The following is a 20,171-nucleotide window of genomic DNA, read 5'->3' on the forward strand; positions in this document are numbered from 1 at the left end:
TTTGGTTTCATCTGACCAGAGCACCTTCTTCCACATGCTTGGTGTGTCTCCCAGGTGGCTTGTGGCAAACTTTAAACAACACTTTTTATGGATATCTTTAAGAAATGGCTTTCTTCTTGCCACTCTTCCATAAAGGCCAGATTTGTGCAATATACGACTGATTGTTGTCCTATGGACAGAGTCTCCCACCTCAGCTGTAGATCTCTGCAGTTCATCCAGAGTGATCATGGGCCTCTTGGCTGCATCTCTGATCAGTCTTCTCCTTGTATGAGCTGAAAGTTTAGAGGGACGGCCAGGTCTTGGTAGATTTGCAGTGGTCTGATACTCCTTCCATTTCAATATTATCGCTTGCACAGTGCTCCTTGGGATGTTTAAAGCTTGGGAAATCTTTTTGTATCCAAATCCGACTTTAAACTTCTTCACAACAGTATCTCGGACCTGCCTGGTGTGTTCCTTGTTCTTCATGATGCTCTCTGCGCTTTTAACGGACCTCTGAGACTATCACAGTGCAGGTGCATTTAAACGGAGACTTGATTACACACAGGTGGATTGTATTTATCATCATTAGTCATTTAGGTCAACATTGGATCATTCAGAGATCCTCACTGAACTTCTGGAGAGAGTTTGCTGCACTGAAAGTAAAGGGGCTGAATAATTTTGCACGCCCAATTTTTCTGTTTTTGATTTGTTAAAAAAGTTTGAAATATCCAATAAATGTCGTTCCACTTCATGATTGTGTCCCACTTGTTGTTGATTCTTCACAAAGAAATACAGTTTTATATCTTTATGTTTGAAGCCTGAAATGTGGCAAAAGGTCGCAAAGTTCAAGGGGGCCGATTACTTTCGCAAGGCACTGTATCTTAATCTCACTTTCCATCTACGGACTGAATATACTCTCTTGCAACCCGCCTCACCCAATGTAGTATGTATCTGCTATGTTTATACTTTAGAACCGGAACCCCCTTCAGCAACTAGCCAGCTAACTAACTACGAGCTAGTAGTCAGTTAGCCACTTCAGCCTTAACTTGGACACCAGCCAGCCTCAGCTCAGTCAAAACCTGCCAGTCTACACAGCGCAATATCAATCCATAGTATATCGTACTGCTTTTTCTCTACCACATCTCCGGATTCCTACCGCAAACTCTGAACCTTTACACCAGATCATTGCAGCTAGCTAGCTGCAATCCGAGTGGCTACTCCTGGCTAACGTCTCTGTCCCGAAGCAAACACCAGTTAGCCTTGAGCTAGCCTCAAACTAGGAGTAGCTAGGAGGTCCACAATACCTCTTTTGCCAATTGGCCTGGACCCTTTACTGCCCGACACGGAGCCCCGCCAATCCATCACAACTGGCCTGCCGAAGTAATCGTCCGAGGTGGTTTCAACAGGCTCTTCCGTTGCGACATTGCCTGAAGCCCATCTGCTTGCTCCGGCCCGCTAGCTGTCTGAATCGCCGTGTCTCCAGCTTCCCTAGCGTAGTAGCGACTACTGAATCGGTTCCCTGACTCATCTATTGCTACTCATTGGACCATATGATCCCTCGACTACACATAACTCTCCCTAATGTCAATATGCCTTGTCTTTTGCTGTTTTGGTTAGTTTTTGTCTTTGTTTAATTTGGGTCAAACGTTTCGGGTAGCCTTCCACAAGCTTCCCACAATAAGTTGGGTGAATTCTCGCCATTTCCTCCTGACAGAACTGGTGTAACGTAGTCAGGTTTGTAGGCCTTCTTGCTCGCACACACTTTTTCAGTTCTGCCACACAAATTTTCTATAGGATTGAGGTGAGGGATTTGTGATGGCCATTCCAATACCTTGACTTTGTTGTACTTAAGCCATTTTGCCACAACTTTGGAAGTATGCTTGGGCTCATTGTCCATTTGGAAGACCCATTTGCAACCAAGCTTTAACTTCTTAACTAATGTCTTGAGATGTTGCTAAATTATACCCACATAACTTTCCTTTCCTTTCTTCAAGATGCCATCTATTTTGTGAAGTGCACCAGTCCCTCCTGCAGCAAAACACCCCCACAACATGATGCTGCCACCCCCATGCTTCATGGTTGAGATGGTGTTCTTCGGATTGCAAGCCTCCCCCTTTTTCCTCCAAACATAATGATGGTCATTACGGACAAACAGTTCTATTTTTGTTTCATCAGACCAAGGACATATCTCCAAAAAGCAATATATTTGTCCCCATGTGCAGTTGCAAACCGTAGTCTGGCTTTTTTATGGCGGTTTTGAAGCAGTGGCTTCTTCCTTGCCTAGCGGCCTTTCAGGTTATGTCGATATAGGAATCGTTTTACTGTGGATATAGATACTTTCGCACCTGTTTCCTCCAGCATCTTCACAAGGTCCTCTGCTATTGTTCTGGGATTGATTTGCACTTTTCGCACCAAAGTACGTTCATCTCTAGGAGACAGAACGCGTCTCCTTCCTGAGCGGTATGATGGCTGCGTGGTCCAATGTTGTGTATACTTGCGTACTATTGTTTTTACAGATGGATGTGGTACCTTCAGGCATTTGGAAATTGCTCCCAAGGATGAACCAGACTTGTCGAGGTCTACAATTTATTTTCTGAGGTCTTGGCTGATTTCTTTTGATTTTCCCATGGTGAAAAGCAAAGAGGCACTGAGTTTGAAGGTAGGGCTTGAAATACATCCACAGGTACACCTCCAATTGACTCAAATGTTGTCAATTAGCCCATCAGAAACTTCTAAAGCCATGACATCATTTTCTTGAATTTTCAAACAGTCAACTTAGTGTATGTAAACTTCTGACCCAGACAGAGAATCATCCTACCTTTCTTTTTCTTCCACACCAACATTCCTGAGGAGTAAAAAAAATATTGATTTTATTTTCCAAGTTGATCCATGTTTCTATAGCTAGTATTCGCTATATCAGAGTGAGAAATACCTCTTAAAGTACAAGTCTGCATTAACCATTCTGTCAGCTGTTGAGTATGACTTCACCCACATTTACATGCTTAAGCTGCAATAAAAATACATCATTTCTGAGAGCACCAATAAACAACATGCATACAGTACCTGCACCAGGCCGACTTCAAATCAATGTGAAAGTAACCGGTGCATTAAACAGCTGACGATGAATGCAAACTATGCTCGATAAATCCTACACATCAAATCAAATGTTATTGGTCGCATACACTTGGATAGCAGATGTTATTAATGTGAGTGTAGCAAAATGCTTGTACAATTTTTTTTTAATGTTGTAACAATGTAAGAAATAATACATAAACATGCATTAACACATGCACTGAAATAAATAAAAAAAATAAAAGACTTACTTAGGCCTACAATTGAGAAGGACACATGAAGACAAAAGCTCAAAGAATGACAAATCACAAAATATACACATGCCTTTTTAAAGGGAAGGCTGTGTCCGTGATTCAGCACCGCTGAATGGACAGCCTCTGTACAGGTAGGCATAGTGGAGCTCAGTGGTGTGGTGCTGAATGGACAACGCCTCTGTCTACTAGACAGCTACATTATTCTTCAGTTTTTGGGCAGATTTTAGGGCATGGTTAGGTAGCCTACAATGCGTATATGAAAATGATAACTGGCATGCAGAACTTTATAAATTGTAGGATCAATTGTAAATTGGCACACAAGATGGTTTCCGACCCCCAAGAAGGTTTCTGACCCCCTAGGCTACAGCCACCCTTGTGGAACGGCGCATACAGTGTAGGCCTGTAATGACTTCCCACCAACTGCCTTTTTTATTTTTTAGGGGGTAGATCAGCTTTACTATTGCAGATTGTATCTTCCATCAATGTAATTGTCTGCATCATTTCCATATTTTTTTGTAAATATACACTACTGGTCAAAAGTTTTAGAACACCTACTCATTCAAGGGTTTTTCTTCATTTTTTACTATTTTCTACATTGTAGAATAATAGTGAAGACATCAAAACTATGAAATAACACATATATTTGAGATTCTTCAAAGTAGACACCTTTTGAATTTGATTACAGCTTTGCACAATCTTGGCATTCTCTCAACCAGCTTCACATGGATAGCTTTTCCAACAGTCTTGAAGGAGTATACTGAGCACTTGTTGGCTGCTTTTCCTTCACTCTGTCCAACTAATCCCAAACCATCTCAATTGGGTTGAGGTCGGGTGATAGTGGAGGCCAGGTCATGTCATGCAGCAGTCCATCACTCTCCTTCTTGGTAAAATAGCCCTTAAACAGCCTGGAGGTTTGTTGGGTCATTGCCTTGTTGGAAAACAAATGATAGTCCCACTAAGAGCAAACCAGATGTGTTGGCGTATCGCTGCAGAATGCTGTGGTACCCATGCTGGTTAAGTGTGCCTTGAATTCTGATGAGTTCTAAACTTGAGATATTGTTAATTATCAGGTATCCTATTGGAATATTGAGTGCTTTAGTCTAGGGTCTACACAGGAAGTTAATGGTTATCTGTAGGAGGAATGAATATGGTGGAGACAATTAAGCTTGGAATGTATTGAGTAAAGGAAGGGCAATCACATGTGGCAGGCACTGATAAGGATGGAGAGATGTGGTTTAGTGAGGAATGGGGCCGAGGTCAGACCAGGTCATATTAAGGGAGAAGGAACAGTTTATGGCCGCATCACTTAATTTCCTGCCTAGCAATAAAGATGTAATGTTTAGAGAGAAGGAGGACGTCACCCAAACTGGGGTTTATATACTACCACTGGTGGAACCATGTCTTTGTCTTATGCAGCTGTATGAGCCAGTGGGTGAATAAACTTGGTTTGAGCTTTATTAAGCATCCGTGAGTTTATTACTCTGTTTATTTAGAACCTAACAGTTGGCGCTGCGAGCAGGGTTCATCACGAATTACAGTCGAACTAGAGATTCCGAATCAGTGAAACAGGAGCCAGCACCAAAAACAAGGTAGGCACAGTTCCTACACCTGTTACCACTCATTCTGACATGTTGGGGAGATGAGAGTCGTAGGCTGAACCAATCATAGGATACGGACCTAGAATGCCTGAGCTTATTCAGTAGTCCCATTGTATTACCACCAGTTGTAGATTCATGGTATATGGTAAGTCCCGGAAGGTAAGCCCGAGCAGGCTGGTACCTGTAGAGGGTAAGTCCTAGGGGGTAAGTCCCGAGTGGGTTTGGTTCCCTACTAGACCCATAAAGGGAGGGTGAAAGCCCAGCCGCGGTGGCCGTAGTGTGTGTGTATGGATAAATTGTCATGCTTGTGTACTAGTACGGCAGTTTGTAGAGAAGTAGTCCATGGAGAAGGACAACAGGAGGGAATGTGGATGGTGATAAGAAGGTTTCCTATCATTTCTGAAAGAAAGCCACATTCATGGTTGAAAGAAAAGCAATAAGATATTCAAATGCTGTTTGATTTGTGTGTATTAGCAGTAGCAATAAGGAAAGAGGTTGGTTTATGCCTTATTGGGAGGGGGAACCGTGACAGAGTATGTGGCAATAGGAAGACAACTGTGAATGATTTTGGTAATGTGTGTTATCAACAAGAGTGATATTTGAGGCGTAACACTGGAATAAGACATAAGGTCACCCGTATTCTCCAGTAATACATTTGCAGACGCTATTGGATTGGTTCAAATACAAGGTATTACGTACCATGACCAATTCATAGGCACAAATACCATAACTATTCTCTGGGGAAGTGGTTAGCGCTACCTTGGAAAATAGTTAATAAAAGGCGTGTATTAGAGCCGGGAGTGAAGAAGATCTACACACCCTGGACACCATCAGGAAAGATTTCAGAATAATAACTATTGAAATGGCGACAGACGGCCCCAATTCTAACTGTAAAATGGGGCTAGAGGAAGAGAAGTTTAATAAAGCCATAGAGGTGTTGAAAGAGGAGCACGAGCATTCTACCAATTCTCGAATATCGGAAAAATTGTGCAAAATTGTTAAAATTAGTCAGCATTTCCCTGCGAATGGAAAAATCCAATCAAATAAAGAGGGGGTAGTGGACAAGCATTCTCATTGGGATTTAATAGTACAAGCAGCATTGAGAGTGGAAGCTAATTCAGTTTACTCCGTAGATGTACAAGTGGTTAACGCTGCCACAGTGGAAGTCACTAACAGTGGTCTCAATGGCCAAGGTAGGACAAAGAAACAGAGAGGAAAGGGTAGCGAACCTGTGCTAAGGCACCCGGGGATAGCTCCCTGTTTTAGATGTGTGGCTATCGGTCATTGGAAGAACGAGTGTAAGGAATCCGATTAGGTTATTCCATACTGGGCACGGTCCAAATTGATGCCTCCTTGTGACACATTATGAAGACTGTGACCTACGGCAGGTGGTGCATCTAACCCCTTGTCTTGACTGTAGCAGTAGCCTGAACACTACTGTAAATACAGGTAGAACAGATACCCCCTTCAGGGGGTATAGCTCCCTGTTGTTTCTGCTGTTATGTCAATCTGTGCTTCAGAACTATGTACATGTGCAGTGCTCTGTTACTATAGATGTGCTGTTCTTACCTGTTATGACAGCAGCAAGCACTAATATGACAACACCAACAACAATAGTACTGGTATTGGAAGGCTCTGAAATGAAAACATGTTTTATTGATACTTTGACAGGAGTTGATCAGGTATTCCACATAGTGCAGCACTCAAAATGTCCTACAACACTAGCAGTGTTACTGGCATATCAATACATAAGACTGTAACACACTTATGAGTGTCCACTCACCTGAACCAAACACCTCTCCAACTGGCTCACTGACTTCCCCACTAACAGTGTTGTTCAGCTTGCAGATGTACTTGTAACTGTTGGTTGAATTGCCAGTGTTGCTCTTAGAGATAATCAGCAGTTTTCCTCCAACAACCCACGGCTCCTCTCCCTCTTTCCAGCTGTAGGTGACTGGTTCAGCATCAGTGGTGTCCCCTTCACAGGTCAGAGTGCAGGAGGTTTGGTTGGCGTTACAGGAAGAAGTGATTGTGGGTTTGGGTACTGCCTCTGTTAATAGAGGAAAGAAACAGGAATAATGTGGGAAAATGCTTGTAAGGCACTACAATACATAACCTGCTGTTTCTAAACAACCACGCACACATACACACGTACATCAGTGGCGACCCGTATTCAGGGCAGGTGGGGCAGAGCCCCACATGTTTTGAGCCCCACACTTTAAGCAAAATAAAATATATATAAATATATATTGGGGGGGGGGCTTTCCTGTTTTGCATGCTATTTGGGCATTAATACGTGTCACATATCAGTTTGCAAACAATGTTTAAAAAATATGTATATATAATTGAGTTAATAAAGCCGCATACAAACATGGTCTCTTTTTTATTTTCTTGCATAAGGCAGCTCCAAAATGCAGGTGTTTCAGCCTAGCTCAGTGCTTTCTGTGGTGGTGGTTCGAGCCAGCAGAGAATGGCTCAGTGTTCTGTCACTCATGGGGACACCATGTCATTGCCAGGTTTATGTCCTTAGTAAGGGTAGACATCCAAAATGTCAGCCCTTTGGGTCCTGCCATAGAGTTATATTACAAGTGCCCTTCCAAGAAGGCTCAAGGTCATTGGCCACAGACAAAATCACATCAAATCACATTATATGTAACGTATCTTTGATTGGACTGATTATGTCAACATCATACTTTCAAAGTCTTACCTAGCTGTCATCATCATGAATCAAGTCTACAGTCTACTGGCAAATCCTTTTTAATCCTTGTCATATGAAGAGAAATAATGAAGAGAAATGATAGATAAAACGCATGGGTTCTCATCGGCCATTGGACATAAGCATTACACAACAAGTTGGAAATCGCAAATTAAATAAGGAGTGGTATGTAAGCAATCAGTGGCTAACTGCAGCATTGCAAAGCAACCACTAGCCTGCTATTCAATGGAGTGGCTGTGTGGTCCCACCATAAATCCAGAGAATGCCAGACTTTGATGACAAAGTTTGATGACAAAATTTGCCCACAAAGGACCACCTTCCTGTTTAAGTGAGCACATCACAAGTTGAGTCCAAAAATGTATTGTATGCTGCTGCATAAATGATGTAATACGCCAGGGAGATATGTATACTGTAGCTAAGAAAGTAATACTAAGTGTATGTTGTGTAGTAAGCTGTTAAGAGCCCATGTGCTGATAATAATTTGGTCCATTTTCACCGAAGTGGTATTGTAAACACATAACTCGTTCCCCGGTGTATGTTTGTTCGGCTACTGTTTGGTACAGATTTGACAGTGCTACTGATAGTAGTTGTGCCACGTGCATATTCAGGACACCAACATTCTATAATAGAATTGTGTTATTTGACATGTCAAATAGTGTTATCTGACATTTATCTTTTTTGACACGCAAACGGTGTTCAATGTGCCTCACCCTAATAATTTGGTCTATTTTCACCTCTTAATTCAGCCTACTGTTCTAACTTGGTGTTGCACATGTAGTCTATAACCTGTTTTAGAGAAATGTAATCATTGAATATTGTAAGAGCTTTCACTGTCTGTTTATATGCCCCCTTTATTTATCCTACGGTTCTCACTTGGTGTACAGGGAAAACACTGTAAGAACGGCCCATGTTTTGAATTCTGTCGTTTTACATTTCAAAAGTGCTGAACAAATAATTACATTGACTATGTCCATCATCGCTCGCTCATTAATGTCTTAATCGAAATTGCGGATTGCCTCTTATCCGCTTGTCGTCCCCTTATGCCATAGTTTGTAAATCTCAATTGTCAGTAGAAACTACATTTGTTTAAGCAAGTCAGCCATATCAGCTATATTTTTTTTTAAAGGCTGTAAATGAGGCTGAATGATCTGTTTTGCTGCCAGACATGGTTCTGCTGATATCCAGGTGTTGCAGTGGTAAGGTGTTGGGACTGCAGTTGGGACTCTGATGTTGGGACAGCTTTATGGAGGCCCTAACAGTTTGTGGGCACCGTTAGTCACCATTATAGTGCAATGAATGTATTGTTTAGTGTTGTGTTGAGTAGTGCTATGCTGGCATGCATCGTACAGATTTTTTTCCCCACCAAGATCTACATGCTAAACATACACACATACAGAAACACTTACTGATAACAGACAGTATATATGTCTTGTCAAGCAGTTTGCTGTTGAACTCCACAGAATAAACTCCACTGTCTGTTTTCATCAATCCACTGATTCTCAGCTCTCCAGTAGTCTGGTCCAGGGTTGTACGGTTTATGAAGGTACCATAGATGTCCAGACCATAATTCTTGTACCACTCTGCCACCTTGTTCTTCCCATGCTTCCATAGGATGCTTGTGATGGGGTCAGGCACTGTGGACTTCTCTGGCTTCAACACCAGATCACCTTCCACTTGATGATAAAGATCTGGAAAAGCAGACATTTCATACATGTATCAGAATATCAATGTATCCAGGGTAACACATGATGGTTAGGGTATAGATATGCAGTCCTAACCCTATTGGCATTGAAAGAGACATTATCTACCTTTACTGTTTATATCAAGAATTCTGATCGCTGGGCATATCTGGCCTATGTAGTCTGCACACTTTGACTAGTATTTTCCCCATCACCACTACTGGAGCAGAAATGTATCTAGACTACACTACAGATTAAAGTCTGTGTCTACACCCTGTCCCCTATTATATCACTAGCTAGGTTTCCATCCAATCCGCGACAGAGTTTCATGCGAACATTCTCAAATCTGCATGAAACAATATGCACATTTTCCCACAGGAGATACAGTATGTTACCAATAAACAGACGCTTTGAATGTAAAAGGTTGTGTGATGATGTAGTGTACATACAAATAAATGTGTCCATTCATTTCCCATGTACCAAATTAAAAATACAAATTTCAATGAGTTTCCATCGCATTTTCAACTCCACTGATGGTTCGTCACAAAAACGTTTGTGTTATATTTACTGCTGTGTTATATAGACTGCTGTGTTATATATACTGCTGTGTTATATAGACTGTTGTGTTATATAGACTGTTGTGTTATATTTACTGCTGTGTTATATAGACTGCTGTGTTATATATACTGCTGTGTTATATAGACTGCTGTGTTATATAGACTGTTGTGTTATATAGACTGTTGTGTTATATAGACTGTTGTGTTATATATACTGCTGTGTTATATAGACTGCTGTGTTATATAGACTGTTGTGTTATATAGACTGTTGTGTTATATAGACTGTTGTGTTATATATACTGTTGTGTTATATAGACTGCTGTGTTATATAGACTGTTGTGTTATATATACTGCTGTGTTATATATACTGCTGTGTTATATATACTGCTGTGTTATATATACTGTTGTGTTATATAGACTGTTGTGTTATATATACTGCTGTGTTATATATACTGCTGTGTTATATATACTGCTGTGTTATATATACTGCTGTGTTATATATACTGTTGTGTTATATAGACTGCTGTGTTATATAGACTGCTGTGTTATATAGACTGTTGTGTCATATAGACTGTTGTGTTATATAGACTGTTGTGTTATATAGACTGTTGTGTTATATAGACTGTTGTGTTATATATACTGCTGTGTTATATAGACTGCTGTGTTATATAGACTGTTGTGTTATATAGACTGTTGTGTTATATAGACTGTTGTGTTATATATACTGTTGTGTTATATAGACTGCTGTGTTATATAGACTGTTGTGTTATATATACTGCTGTGTTATATATACTGCTGTGTTATATATACTGCTGTGTTATATATACTGCTGTGTTATATATACTGTTGTGTTATATAGACTGCTGTGTTATATAGACTGCTGTGTTATATAGACTGTTGTGTCATATAGACTGTTGTGTCATATAGACTGTTGTGTCATATAGACTGTTGTGTCATATAGACTGTTGTGTCATATAGACTGTTGTGTTATATAGACTGTTGTGTTATATAGACTGTTGTGTTATATAGAAAATGTGCCAACTCTGGTCTTGACACATGCGCTTTAGCCAACAGCTAGCAGCTACAGTGGGGGTAAACAATCTACATTATGACATTATTATGGATAATAGTGATTATTATTTGTATTTGTCAAACGGCAGCAAAGCATGGATCATCATGTTACCAGAATAACACCCTTGATATTTATTGGATAGGAGCATCAAGATCACCGTGAACTTTCACCACCATGTGAAGTTCATCATCATTTATTCCATTTGTACCCATGTCATAGTGTGCTGCCCACACAACATATATGTTTTTATTTTCTATTTTATTTCATCTTTATTTAACCAGGTAAGCTAGTTGAGAACAAGTTCTCAATTACAACTGCGACCTGGCCAAGATAAAGCAAAGCAGTGCGACACAAACAACAATACAGAATTACACATGGAATAAACAAGCATACAGTCAATAACACAATAGAAAAAAAAGAAAGTCTATATACAGTGTGTGCAAATGGCGTGAGGAGGTAAGGCAATAAATAGGCAATAGTAGCAAAGTAATTACAATTTAGCAAATTAACACTGGAGTGATAGATGTGCAGATGGTGATGTGCAAGTACAAATACTGGTGTGCAAAAGAGCAGAAAAGTCAATAAAAACAACATCATGGGATGAGGTAGGTAGATTGGATGGGCTATTTACAGCTGCAGTGATCGGTTAGCTGCTCAGATAGCTGATGTTTAATGTTAGTGAGGGAAATATAAGTCTCCAGCTTCAGCGATTTTTTCAATTCGTTGCAGTCATTGGCAGCAAAGAACTGTAAGGAAAGGCGGCCAAAAGAGGTGTTGGCTTTGGGGATGACCAGTGAAATATACCTGCTGGAGCGCGTGCTACAGGTGGGTGTTGTTATCGTGACCAGTGAGCTGAGATAAGGCGGAGCTTTACCACGCATAGACTTATAGATGACCTGGAGCCGGTGGGTCTGGCGATGAATATGTAGCGAGGGCCAGCCGACTAGAGCATACAGATCGCAGTGGTGGGTGGTATAAGGGGCTTCGGTGACAAAACGGATGGCACTGTGATAGATTGCGTCGAGGAACGGTAGAATAGTCCGTTTTACGAGGGTATGTTTGGCAGTGTGAGTGAAGGAGGCTTTGTTGCGAAATAGGAAGCCGATTCTAGATTTAATTTGGTATTGGAGATGTTTAATATGAGTCTGGAAGGAGAGTTTACAGTCTAGCCAGACACCTAGGTATTTGTAGTTGTAGATATCATCTGGTGACTCCATGTTAACTTCAATATGATGGTCATCATATGATTTTGGCGCATTAAACTTGGCCGGTGCGTGCTGACAGAAACACGCAGATAAAGCATCCGAGCTAGCGAAACAGCATCCCTCTGTCTCCGCAAGTGCAGACCATGTATCTGATGCTGTCTGGACAAAAGGACTATGGCATGTCATACTTTTTCTGGCCAGACAGCATCAGTTATATGGTCTACATATAGCAAGACAGAGGGGCGCTGTTTCGCTGGCTAATTTCAGCAGAGAAGAAGAGGCAAAGCAAAAGGGCTCACTCTCGCCAAAATATGTCCTGGATAAGCCCAATGTCCAAAGCTTGTCGCCTGCATACCCGCCTTTGGGAAAACATCTCGCATTGTTAGGCTGGAGACATGAGGATCTCGTCAGATTATAGAGATCTCTGGTTTCAGCCACTTGCGAATGAGGAAGGAAAGTTGGCGGATGCACAGTGCACTTTTCGGATGCTGGCAACCCCTAAAGTAAATTGATATCTTGCCAAAATTATACAATTACGCCTGTCTAAATAAAATCATTCAAAATATTTTACCAGAGAGCTTGACTTAGCCACAGAGGATCATTAGCTTCTTTTAAAAAAAAAATAGCTGTGGATTGTTTCAAATCACAAGTGCACAAGCCTATGCCTATTTGGGAATCCAGCATCTTGGGCAGCACGCACAGCAATAGGCCTAGCTGATTATTAAATTGTGGCTGTCAGTGAAAAGCCTCTAAAATGTGTAACGATAATGTGTCTTGAGTATAATTTAAAACGTTGAGAAGAGAAGGGGAGGGGTGTGTGGTGAAGATATGGGCGTCTTTCTCCAGAATGCATGCACTCAGCTCTCCAGAACGTGCTCCGCAGTCTCCCGCTAATAGTTGCCCATTCATTGTTTCAATGTGTGAATTGTTTGCCCTTTGATTGTTTATTTGTATCAATACCCCATTACACATGTAACCAGTAGGCCTAGTAAATGTACCGTTAATCCCCGTAATTTGATTACAACAATTACTGTTAATGCATGCCTTACAGTCATTTACCGTTCTCATTATCTGAGTGGAAACGTCGTTTGCAGAGTTCACAAACTGCTACACTTGTGAGAAACAAGTTTTGGTTCATTTCCTAACCATAATTTAGGAATTTAGTTAATTATTTCATTGTCTTTTTTGTTTGGAGTGCTCCATGTGAGCAATACGCATGTGTGTGGTTTCTCTGTCCTGATAACGTTGAGGGAGCGAGCGAGCGAGCCTGAGCACACCCTGAGGTGATACAATGTTACACTTCATAAGTCATGACAGATAGAAAGGGAGGAAGACAGGCGGTGTAGAGAGATGAATGCAATTGAAAGAACCTGAATTTTCATTAGGATATTTTCTAGTTTTAAATTTTCGGCTTTAGGCCTATGTAGTTGATGGAAGTTATAGGCCTACTGCTGCATTGGTCTATAGACTATCTCTGAGTTCCATGCGCTAATTTCTTTAGCCGCCAGTGGATCAATGGATCAATGTGTCTGTATTGCAAAGGCTGGTACTCGTGCTGTCACGACTTCTGCCGAAGTCGTTGCCTCTCCTTGTTCGGGCGGTGCTCGGCGTTCGACGTCACCGGTCTTCTAGCCATCATTAATCCATTTTTCATTTTCCATTGGTTTTGTCTTGTCTTCCCACACACCTGTTTTCAATCCCATTCATTACCTGTTGTGTATTTAACCCTCTGTTTCCCCTCATGTCTTTGTCAGAGAATGTTTATTGTCAGTATAGTGTTTTTTGTATAGGTGAGCGACGGGTCTTCGAACCCATATTTGTTTATATTCATTTTTCATTTTAGTGTTATGGAGCATGTTACTTGGACATATATTAAAAGACTCAATTTTACACTCCGTTTGACTCTCCTGCGCCTGACATCCCTGCCACCTATACACATATCTCTGACAGAATCTCTGACCAATATATATGAAGTCAGCAGGAGAGGACACTACGCTCATGGAACGCGTTCGGGAACAAGCGGAGGAGATTGACTGTTTAAGCTCCGTCATGGATCGCATTGTCCAGAATATGGATCGCTGGGAGAGACAGGGAGTTTCTCCAGCGCCACCACCACCACAACCGGAATCTCCCTTGAACGCTTTTTTCCCTCCGGAACCGAAGATCCATTTATCCCTACCCACGGGATACAACGGAGATACTGCCGGCTGCCAGGGTTTCCTCCTTAAGCTGAACTTGTATCTGGCCACGGTCTCCCCAGTACCATCTGACCGTGAGAAGAGTTACGCCCTCGTCTCATGCCTCACCGGGAAAGCCCTGGAATGGGCCAGCGCTGTGTGTAGAAAGGAGGATGCGGCGTTGGACTATTTTGAGGAGTTCACCCGCCAATTCCGGATAGTATTCTACCATCCACCCGAAGGCAAAGCAGCAGGTGAGCTCCTCTATCATCTGAGGCAGGAGACGAGGAGTGCACAGGAGTTTGCTTTGGAGTTTAGGACCTTGGCTGCTGGCGCTGGATGGAGCGACAGGGCCCTGATCGACCATTACCGTTGTAGTCTACGCGAGGATGTCCGTCGGGAGCTGGCCCTCACCTTCGACCAGCTGGTGGACATGTCCATCAGGCTGGACAACATGCTGGCTACTCGTGGACGTCTAGATCGGGGTCTGGTTGTTCAATCCTCCCGCACCCTCTCTCCCGAACCTATGGAATTGGGAGGGATGGTGCGCTGGGAGACCGGAGGGGGTTCCCGCTCGAGCACCATTAATGGTCGCAGAGGGCACACTGCTGGTCGGTGCCGGGTTGGTTCCTCTGGGAATAGAGAAGGCAGGCAGGGCATTCTGGCATCCCCCCAGGTGAGTAGGCACCATTCTCATCCAGAGCCCTCTGTTGCACTAATGTTTGTCTCTATCTCTTTTCCTGATTTTTTTTCCCCCCTGCATTCCCAGTATAAGGTGCTAGTAGATTCAGGTGCGGCTGGGAATTTCATTAATAAAAGTTTAGCTCATAGTTTAGGGATCCCTATTGTTCCTGTGGATATGCCTTTCCCTATTCATGCCTTAGATAGTCGACCATTAGGGTCAGGGTTTATCAGTTTTAGATTAACTAACTTCAAAGTAATGACTCGGGACGTCGGGTTTGATACGAAAGCTTATTTTAGTAAGAATACTTGTTTACGTTACATTTAACAACAATTGTTTTGGTACAGAGCAATGCAGGTAAGATGCTATCGGAAAGTCAGCCACAATCACTGCACCTGCACATAATTGGCGCGTTCTCTCTCATTCGTCTCGCAAGGCATTCTGGGACTTGCAGTCAAAAAGCGTAATTCAACACAACCCAATACAATTACATATGCAAATAAATCTAAAGAAATATCTTTAGATACAGCTCAAAGAATTAACTTAAACATTAACTCTGTAACACATTAAAGTTACAACAATCAGGGAGGTAACCGCACCTTTATGTATGATAACGCAGGAGGGTCACAAGGAGAAGATTAGTCTTTTCCTTATTGATTCTCCTGCGTATTCTGTGGTGCTAGGCCTACCTTGGTTAGCTTGCCATAACCCCACTGTTTCTTGGCCAGAGGGCTCTCACGGGGTGGTCGCGAGAGTGCTCAGGTAGGTGTTTAGGGGTTTCCGTTGGTGCTACTACGGTGGAAAGTCCCGAACAGGTCTCCACCGTGCACATTCCCCCCGAATATGCCGATTTGGCTCTCGCCTTCTGTAAAAAGGCGACTCAATTACCACCCCATCGACGGGGGGATTGTGCGATAGATCTCCTGGTAGACGCTGCATATCCCAAGAGTCATGTGTATCCCCTGTCGCAAGCGGAGACGGAGGCTATGGAGACATATGTCTCTGAATCCCTGCATCAGGGATTCATTCAGCCATCCATTTCACCCGTTTCTTCAAGTTTATTTTTTGTGAAAAAAAAGGATGGCGGTTTACGCCCGTGCATTGATTATCGAGGTCTTAATAAAATCACAGTGAAATATAGTTACCCGCTACCTCTGATCAATACGGTTATTGAGTTAATGCACGGGGCACGTTTTTTCACAAAATTGGATCTCAGGAGTGCGTACAATCTGGTGCGTATCAGGAAGGGTGATGAGGGGAAGACGGCATTTAGCACCACCTCAGGTCATTATGAGTACCTTGTCATGCTATATGGGTTGATGAATGCTCCATCAGTTTTCCAATCATTTGTAGATGAGATCTTCAGGGACCTGCACAGGCAGGGTGTAGTGGTGTATATCGAGTATATTCTGATATACTCCCCTACATTACGCGCGCCGAGCATGTGTCCCTGGTGCGCAGGGTGCTTGGTCGCCTGTTGGAGCATGATCTATATGTCAAGGCTGAGAAATGCTTGTTCTTCCAACAATCCATTTCCTTCCTAGGGCATCGGATTTCCACTTCAGGAGTGGAGATGGAGAGCGACCGCATTACAGCCGTGCGAAATTGGCCGACTCCAACCACGGTAAAGGAGGTGCAGCGTTTTTTGGGGTTTGCCAATTACTACCGGAGGTTTATCCGGGGTTTTGGTCAGGTGGCTGCTCCCATTACCTCACTGCTAAAGGGGGGCCCGGTGCACTTGCAGTGGTCGACTGAGGCGAACAGGGCTTTTGGGCACCTGAAGACCTCGGTGCCTGTGTTGGCTCATCCGGATCCCTCTTTGCCATTCATAGTGGAGGTGGACGCATCCGAGTGCTCTCTCAGCGTTCGGGTACGCCACTGAAGCTTCGCCCCTGTGCTTTCTTTTCGAAGAAGCTCAGCCCGGCGGAGCGATGGGGAACCGAGAGCTGTTAGCTGTCGTAGAAGCCTTGAAGGTGTGGAGGCATTGGCTTGAGGGGGCTAAACACCCTTTTCTCATCTGGACTGACCACCGCAATCTGGAGTACATCCGGCAGGCGAAGAGACTGAATCCTCGCCAGGCAAGGTGGGCCATGTTTTTCACTCGTTTTGTGTTTACTCTTTCTTACAGACCAGGCTCCCAGAACATTAAGGCAGACGCATTGTCTCGGCTGTACGACACAGAGGAGCGATCCATGGATCCCACTCCCATACTCCCAGCCTCGTGTCTGGTGGCGCCTGTAGTGTGGGAGCTGGACGCGGACATTGAGCGGGCGTCACGTGCAGAGCCCTCTCCCCCTGAGTGTCCAGCTGGTCGTCTGTACGTTCCGTCTGCTGTCCGCGACCGATTGATCTATTGGGCTCACACGTCACCCTCCTCTGGTCATCCTGGGATAGGTCGGACGATGCGCTGTCTTGATGGGAGGTACTGGTGGCCCACTTTAGCTAAAGACGTGAGGATTTATGTTTCTTCCTGCTCGGTGTGCGCCCAGTGCAAGGCTCCTAGACACCTGCCCAGAGGTAAGCTACAACCTCTACCCGTTCCTCAACGGCCGTGGTCGCACCTGTCGGTGGATTTTTTTGACTGATCTTCCACCTTCACAGGGTTACACCACGATCCTGGTCGTTGTGGATCGGTTTTCGAAGTCATGTCGTCTCCTCCCTTTGCCCGGTCTCCCTACGGCCTTACAAACTGCAGAGACCCTGTTTACACACGTTTTCCGGCACTATGGGGTGCCTGAGGATATAGTGTCTGATCGGGGTCCCCAGTTCACATCAAGGGTCTGGAAGGCGTTCATGGAGCGTCTGGGGATCTCGGTTAGTCTTACCTCAGGTTTTCACCCCGAGAGTAATGGGTAGGTGGAGAGAGTTAACCAGGATGTGGGTAGGTTTCTGCGGTCTTATTTCCAGGATCGGCCGGGGGAGTGGGCGAAGTTTGTGCCCTGGGCAGAGATGGCTCAGAACTCGCTACGTCACTCCTCCACTAACCTTACCCTAATACACATTGAAAAGGAGTATCAGCCGGTTCTGGCTCCTTGGTATCAGAGCCAGACCGAGGCTCCTGCGGTGGACAATTGGTTTCGGCACGCTGACGAAACCTGGGAGGCAGCCCACGTCCACCTTCAGCGTGCCATAAGGCGCGGGGGGGGGTACTGTCACGACTTCTGCCGAAGTCGTTGCCTCTCCTTGTTCGGGCGGTGCTTGGCGTTCGACGTCACCGGTCTTCTAGCCATCATTGATCCATTTTTCATTTTCCATTGGTTTTGTCTTGTCTTCCCACACCTGTTTTCAATCCCATTCATTACCTGTTGTGTATTTAAGCCTCTGTTTCCCCTCATGTCTTTGTCAGAGATTGTTTATTGTCAGTATAGTGTTTTTTGTATAGGTGCGTGACGGGTCTTCGAACCCATATTTGTTTATATTCATTTTTCATTTTAGTGTTATGGAGCATGTTACTTGGACATATATTAAAAGACTCCATTTTACACTCCGTTTGACTCTCCTGCGCCTGACTTCCCTGCCACCTGTACACATATCTCTGACACGTGCATTTAGTTGAATTTTAACTTTCAGATTTGTATAATTGAGCTGCAATGCAGCCTGATTGGCCCAGTGTTCTGTCACTCATGGGGACACTACTACTACTACTACTACAAAGCCAAATCGAAAGGTAGTGCTAGAAAATTCTAGCCCCTTGGGTGCTACCATAGAGTTACATTAAAAGTGCCCGTCAAAGAAGGCTCAAGGTCAATGGCCACAGATAAAATGACATCAAATCTCATATCCAGTGGTTTTGATTGAACTGAACATGTCAACATCATACTTCCAAAATCTTAGCTATGAGTCATCATGAATCAAGTCGACAATCTACTGGCAAATCCTTTTTAATCCTTGTCATATGAAGATAAATAATTAAGAGAAATTATAAAACATATCGGTGCTCATCGGCCATTGGACATAAGCATTACACAAGTGGGATATCACAAATTCAATGAGTGGTTTGGAAGGGATCAGTGACAGTGGCTATTCAGTGTCTGTGTGGTCCCAAATCTGGGATTAAGGGGCTCTTTTCCAAATTTCAAATGGAAAAACATTCAACACTGGCCATGCTATTAATGAAGCATGCTTTGTGCCAAGTTCAAAACAACTTAACTCGGAACTGCGAAAACGTCAGTGAGTTCTAAACAACTGGGAAGTTGTGAATAAAGGAGCTCCGAATGGGAAAATCCGTTTTGAAATCGTCACTGAACAAGAAGGGTGCGGTCCTTATTTCGAATCGAAACCCGTATAGACATTGTTTAAAACCATTCTGACTTTCCATGTTGAAAATCAATATGAAGACCGTGTTTAGACTATTGTCCATCCATAATGTCGTTACAAATATAATTTTTTCAGTGACATGAATCCCTCTCGGTGGCTGCGCTTCTAACTTGAAGTTGCAGCCCACTTAGTGTTCATAAACGACATTATCTTACATATACCTATTGTTCATGATAATCAAAGATTAGGATGTGATGTTGTAGGCTAGACTATACAATTAGCACACAATAGCAAACAAGTAGTGTAACACATATTAGGTAGGCCAAAATGCTACATTCGCCCCTGCCAGTCGGTTCAACTTACCTCCGGAGACCACCATTCGCGCCAGACAAAGCCATAAACACAATCTGATGAGCCGTAGTTTGGGCATATCTGCTAGACTGTTATTTGTAAGGATAATAAATAACAGTACATTCAAATGAGATGTGCTAAAACACTGTGTGCTTAATCTAGGCTGCTTCTGATCTTCTTTTCCCGAGGCTGTGAAAGTGAAAGTAAAATGTGGTTTAGTTCCTCACTATTCAAGACCTCTTCGTGGAAATAAAACAACGTTCCATTTGACTTGTAAATAATGTTTCATAGCTGCAATACAATCACACTGTATACCAACACATTGCATTATGTGTATATGCTATTTAAGCAATAATACTTGAGAGGTTTCGCTTCGTGGCTATGATGATAAAAATGTCATAACACATGGCCTCGAGTGTATTTTTACTTTTATACAACGGGTTACCAGCATTAAAAATCAAGATTATTTCACAAACAATAAATTTTCTGACAAAACATGATGCTACATTCACTAACACTGGTTGTCAGGTGACATTTCAGGCGTTCTCTGGTCGTTAGTTATTTTCGTATTG

General features: G+C 43.1%; 1 protein-coding gene across 1 annotated transcript in view; it reads right to left on the reverse strand.

Moving 5' to 3' along the window:
- The window catches only part of LOC110527330, a 59,034-nt gene extending 39,392 nt beyond the window's left edge, over positions 1–19,642 (reverse strand). Inside the window, exons 1-3 of the mRNA XM_036982626.1 lie at positions 19,612–19,642; positions 9,026–9,307; positions 6,687–6,953 (exon numbers count right to left, since the gene is read on the reverse strand). Coding sequence (XP_036838521.1) covers positions 6,687–6,953; positions 9,026–9,307; positions 19,612–19,627 — 565 coding nt within the window. The 5' untranslated portion in view covers positions 19,628–19,642. The remainder of the gene's footprint in view (positions 1–6,686; positions 6,954–9,025; positions 9,308–19,611) is intronic.
- Positions 19,643–20,171: the final 529 nt, after the last annotated feature.

The sequence above is a fragment of the Oncorhynchus mykiss genome, chromosome 7 (assembly GCF_013265735.2).
Source record: "Oncorhynchus mykiss isolate Arlee chromosome 7, USDA_OmykA_1.1, whole genome shotgun sequence".
In the NCBI taxonomy this organism is placed as follows: Eukaryota; Metazoa; Chordata; class Actinopteri; order Salmoniformes; family Salmonidae; genus Oncorhynchus; species Oncorhynchus mykiss.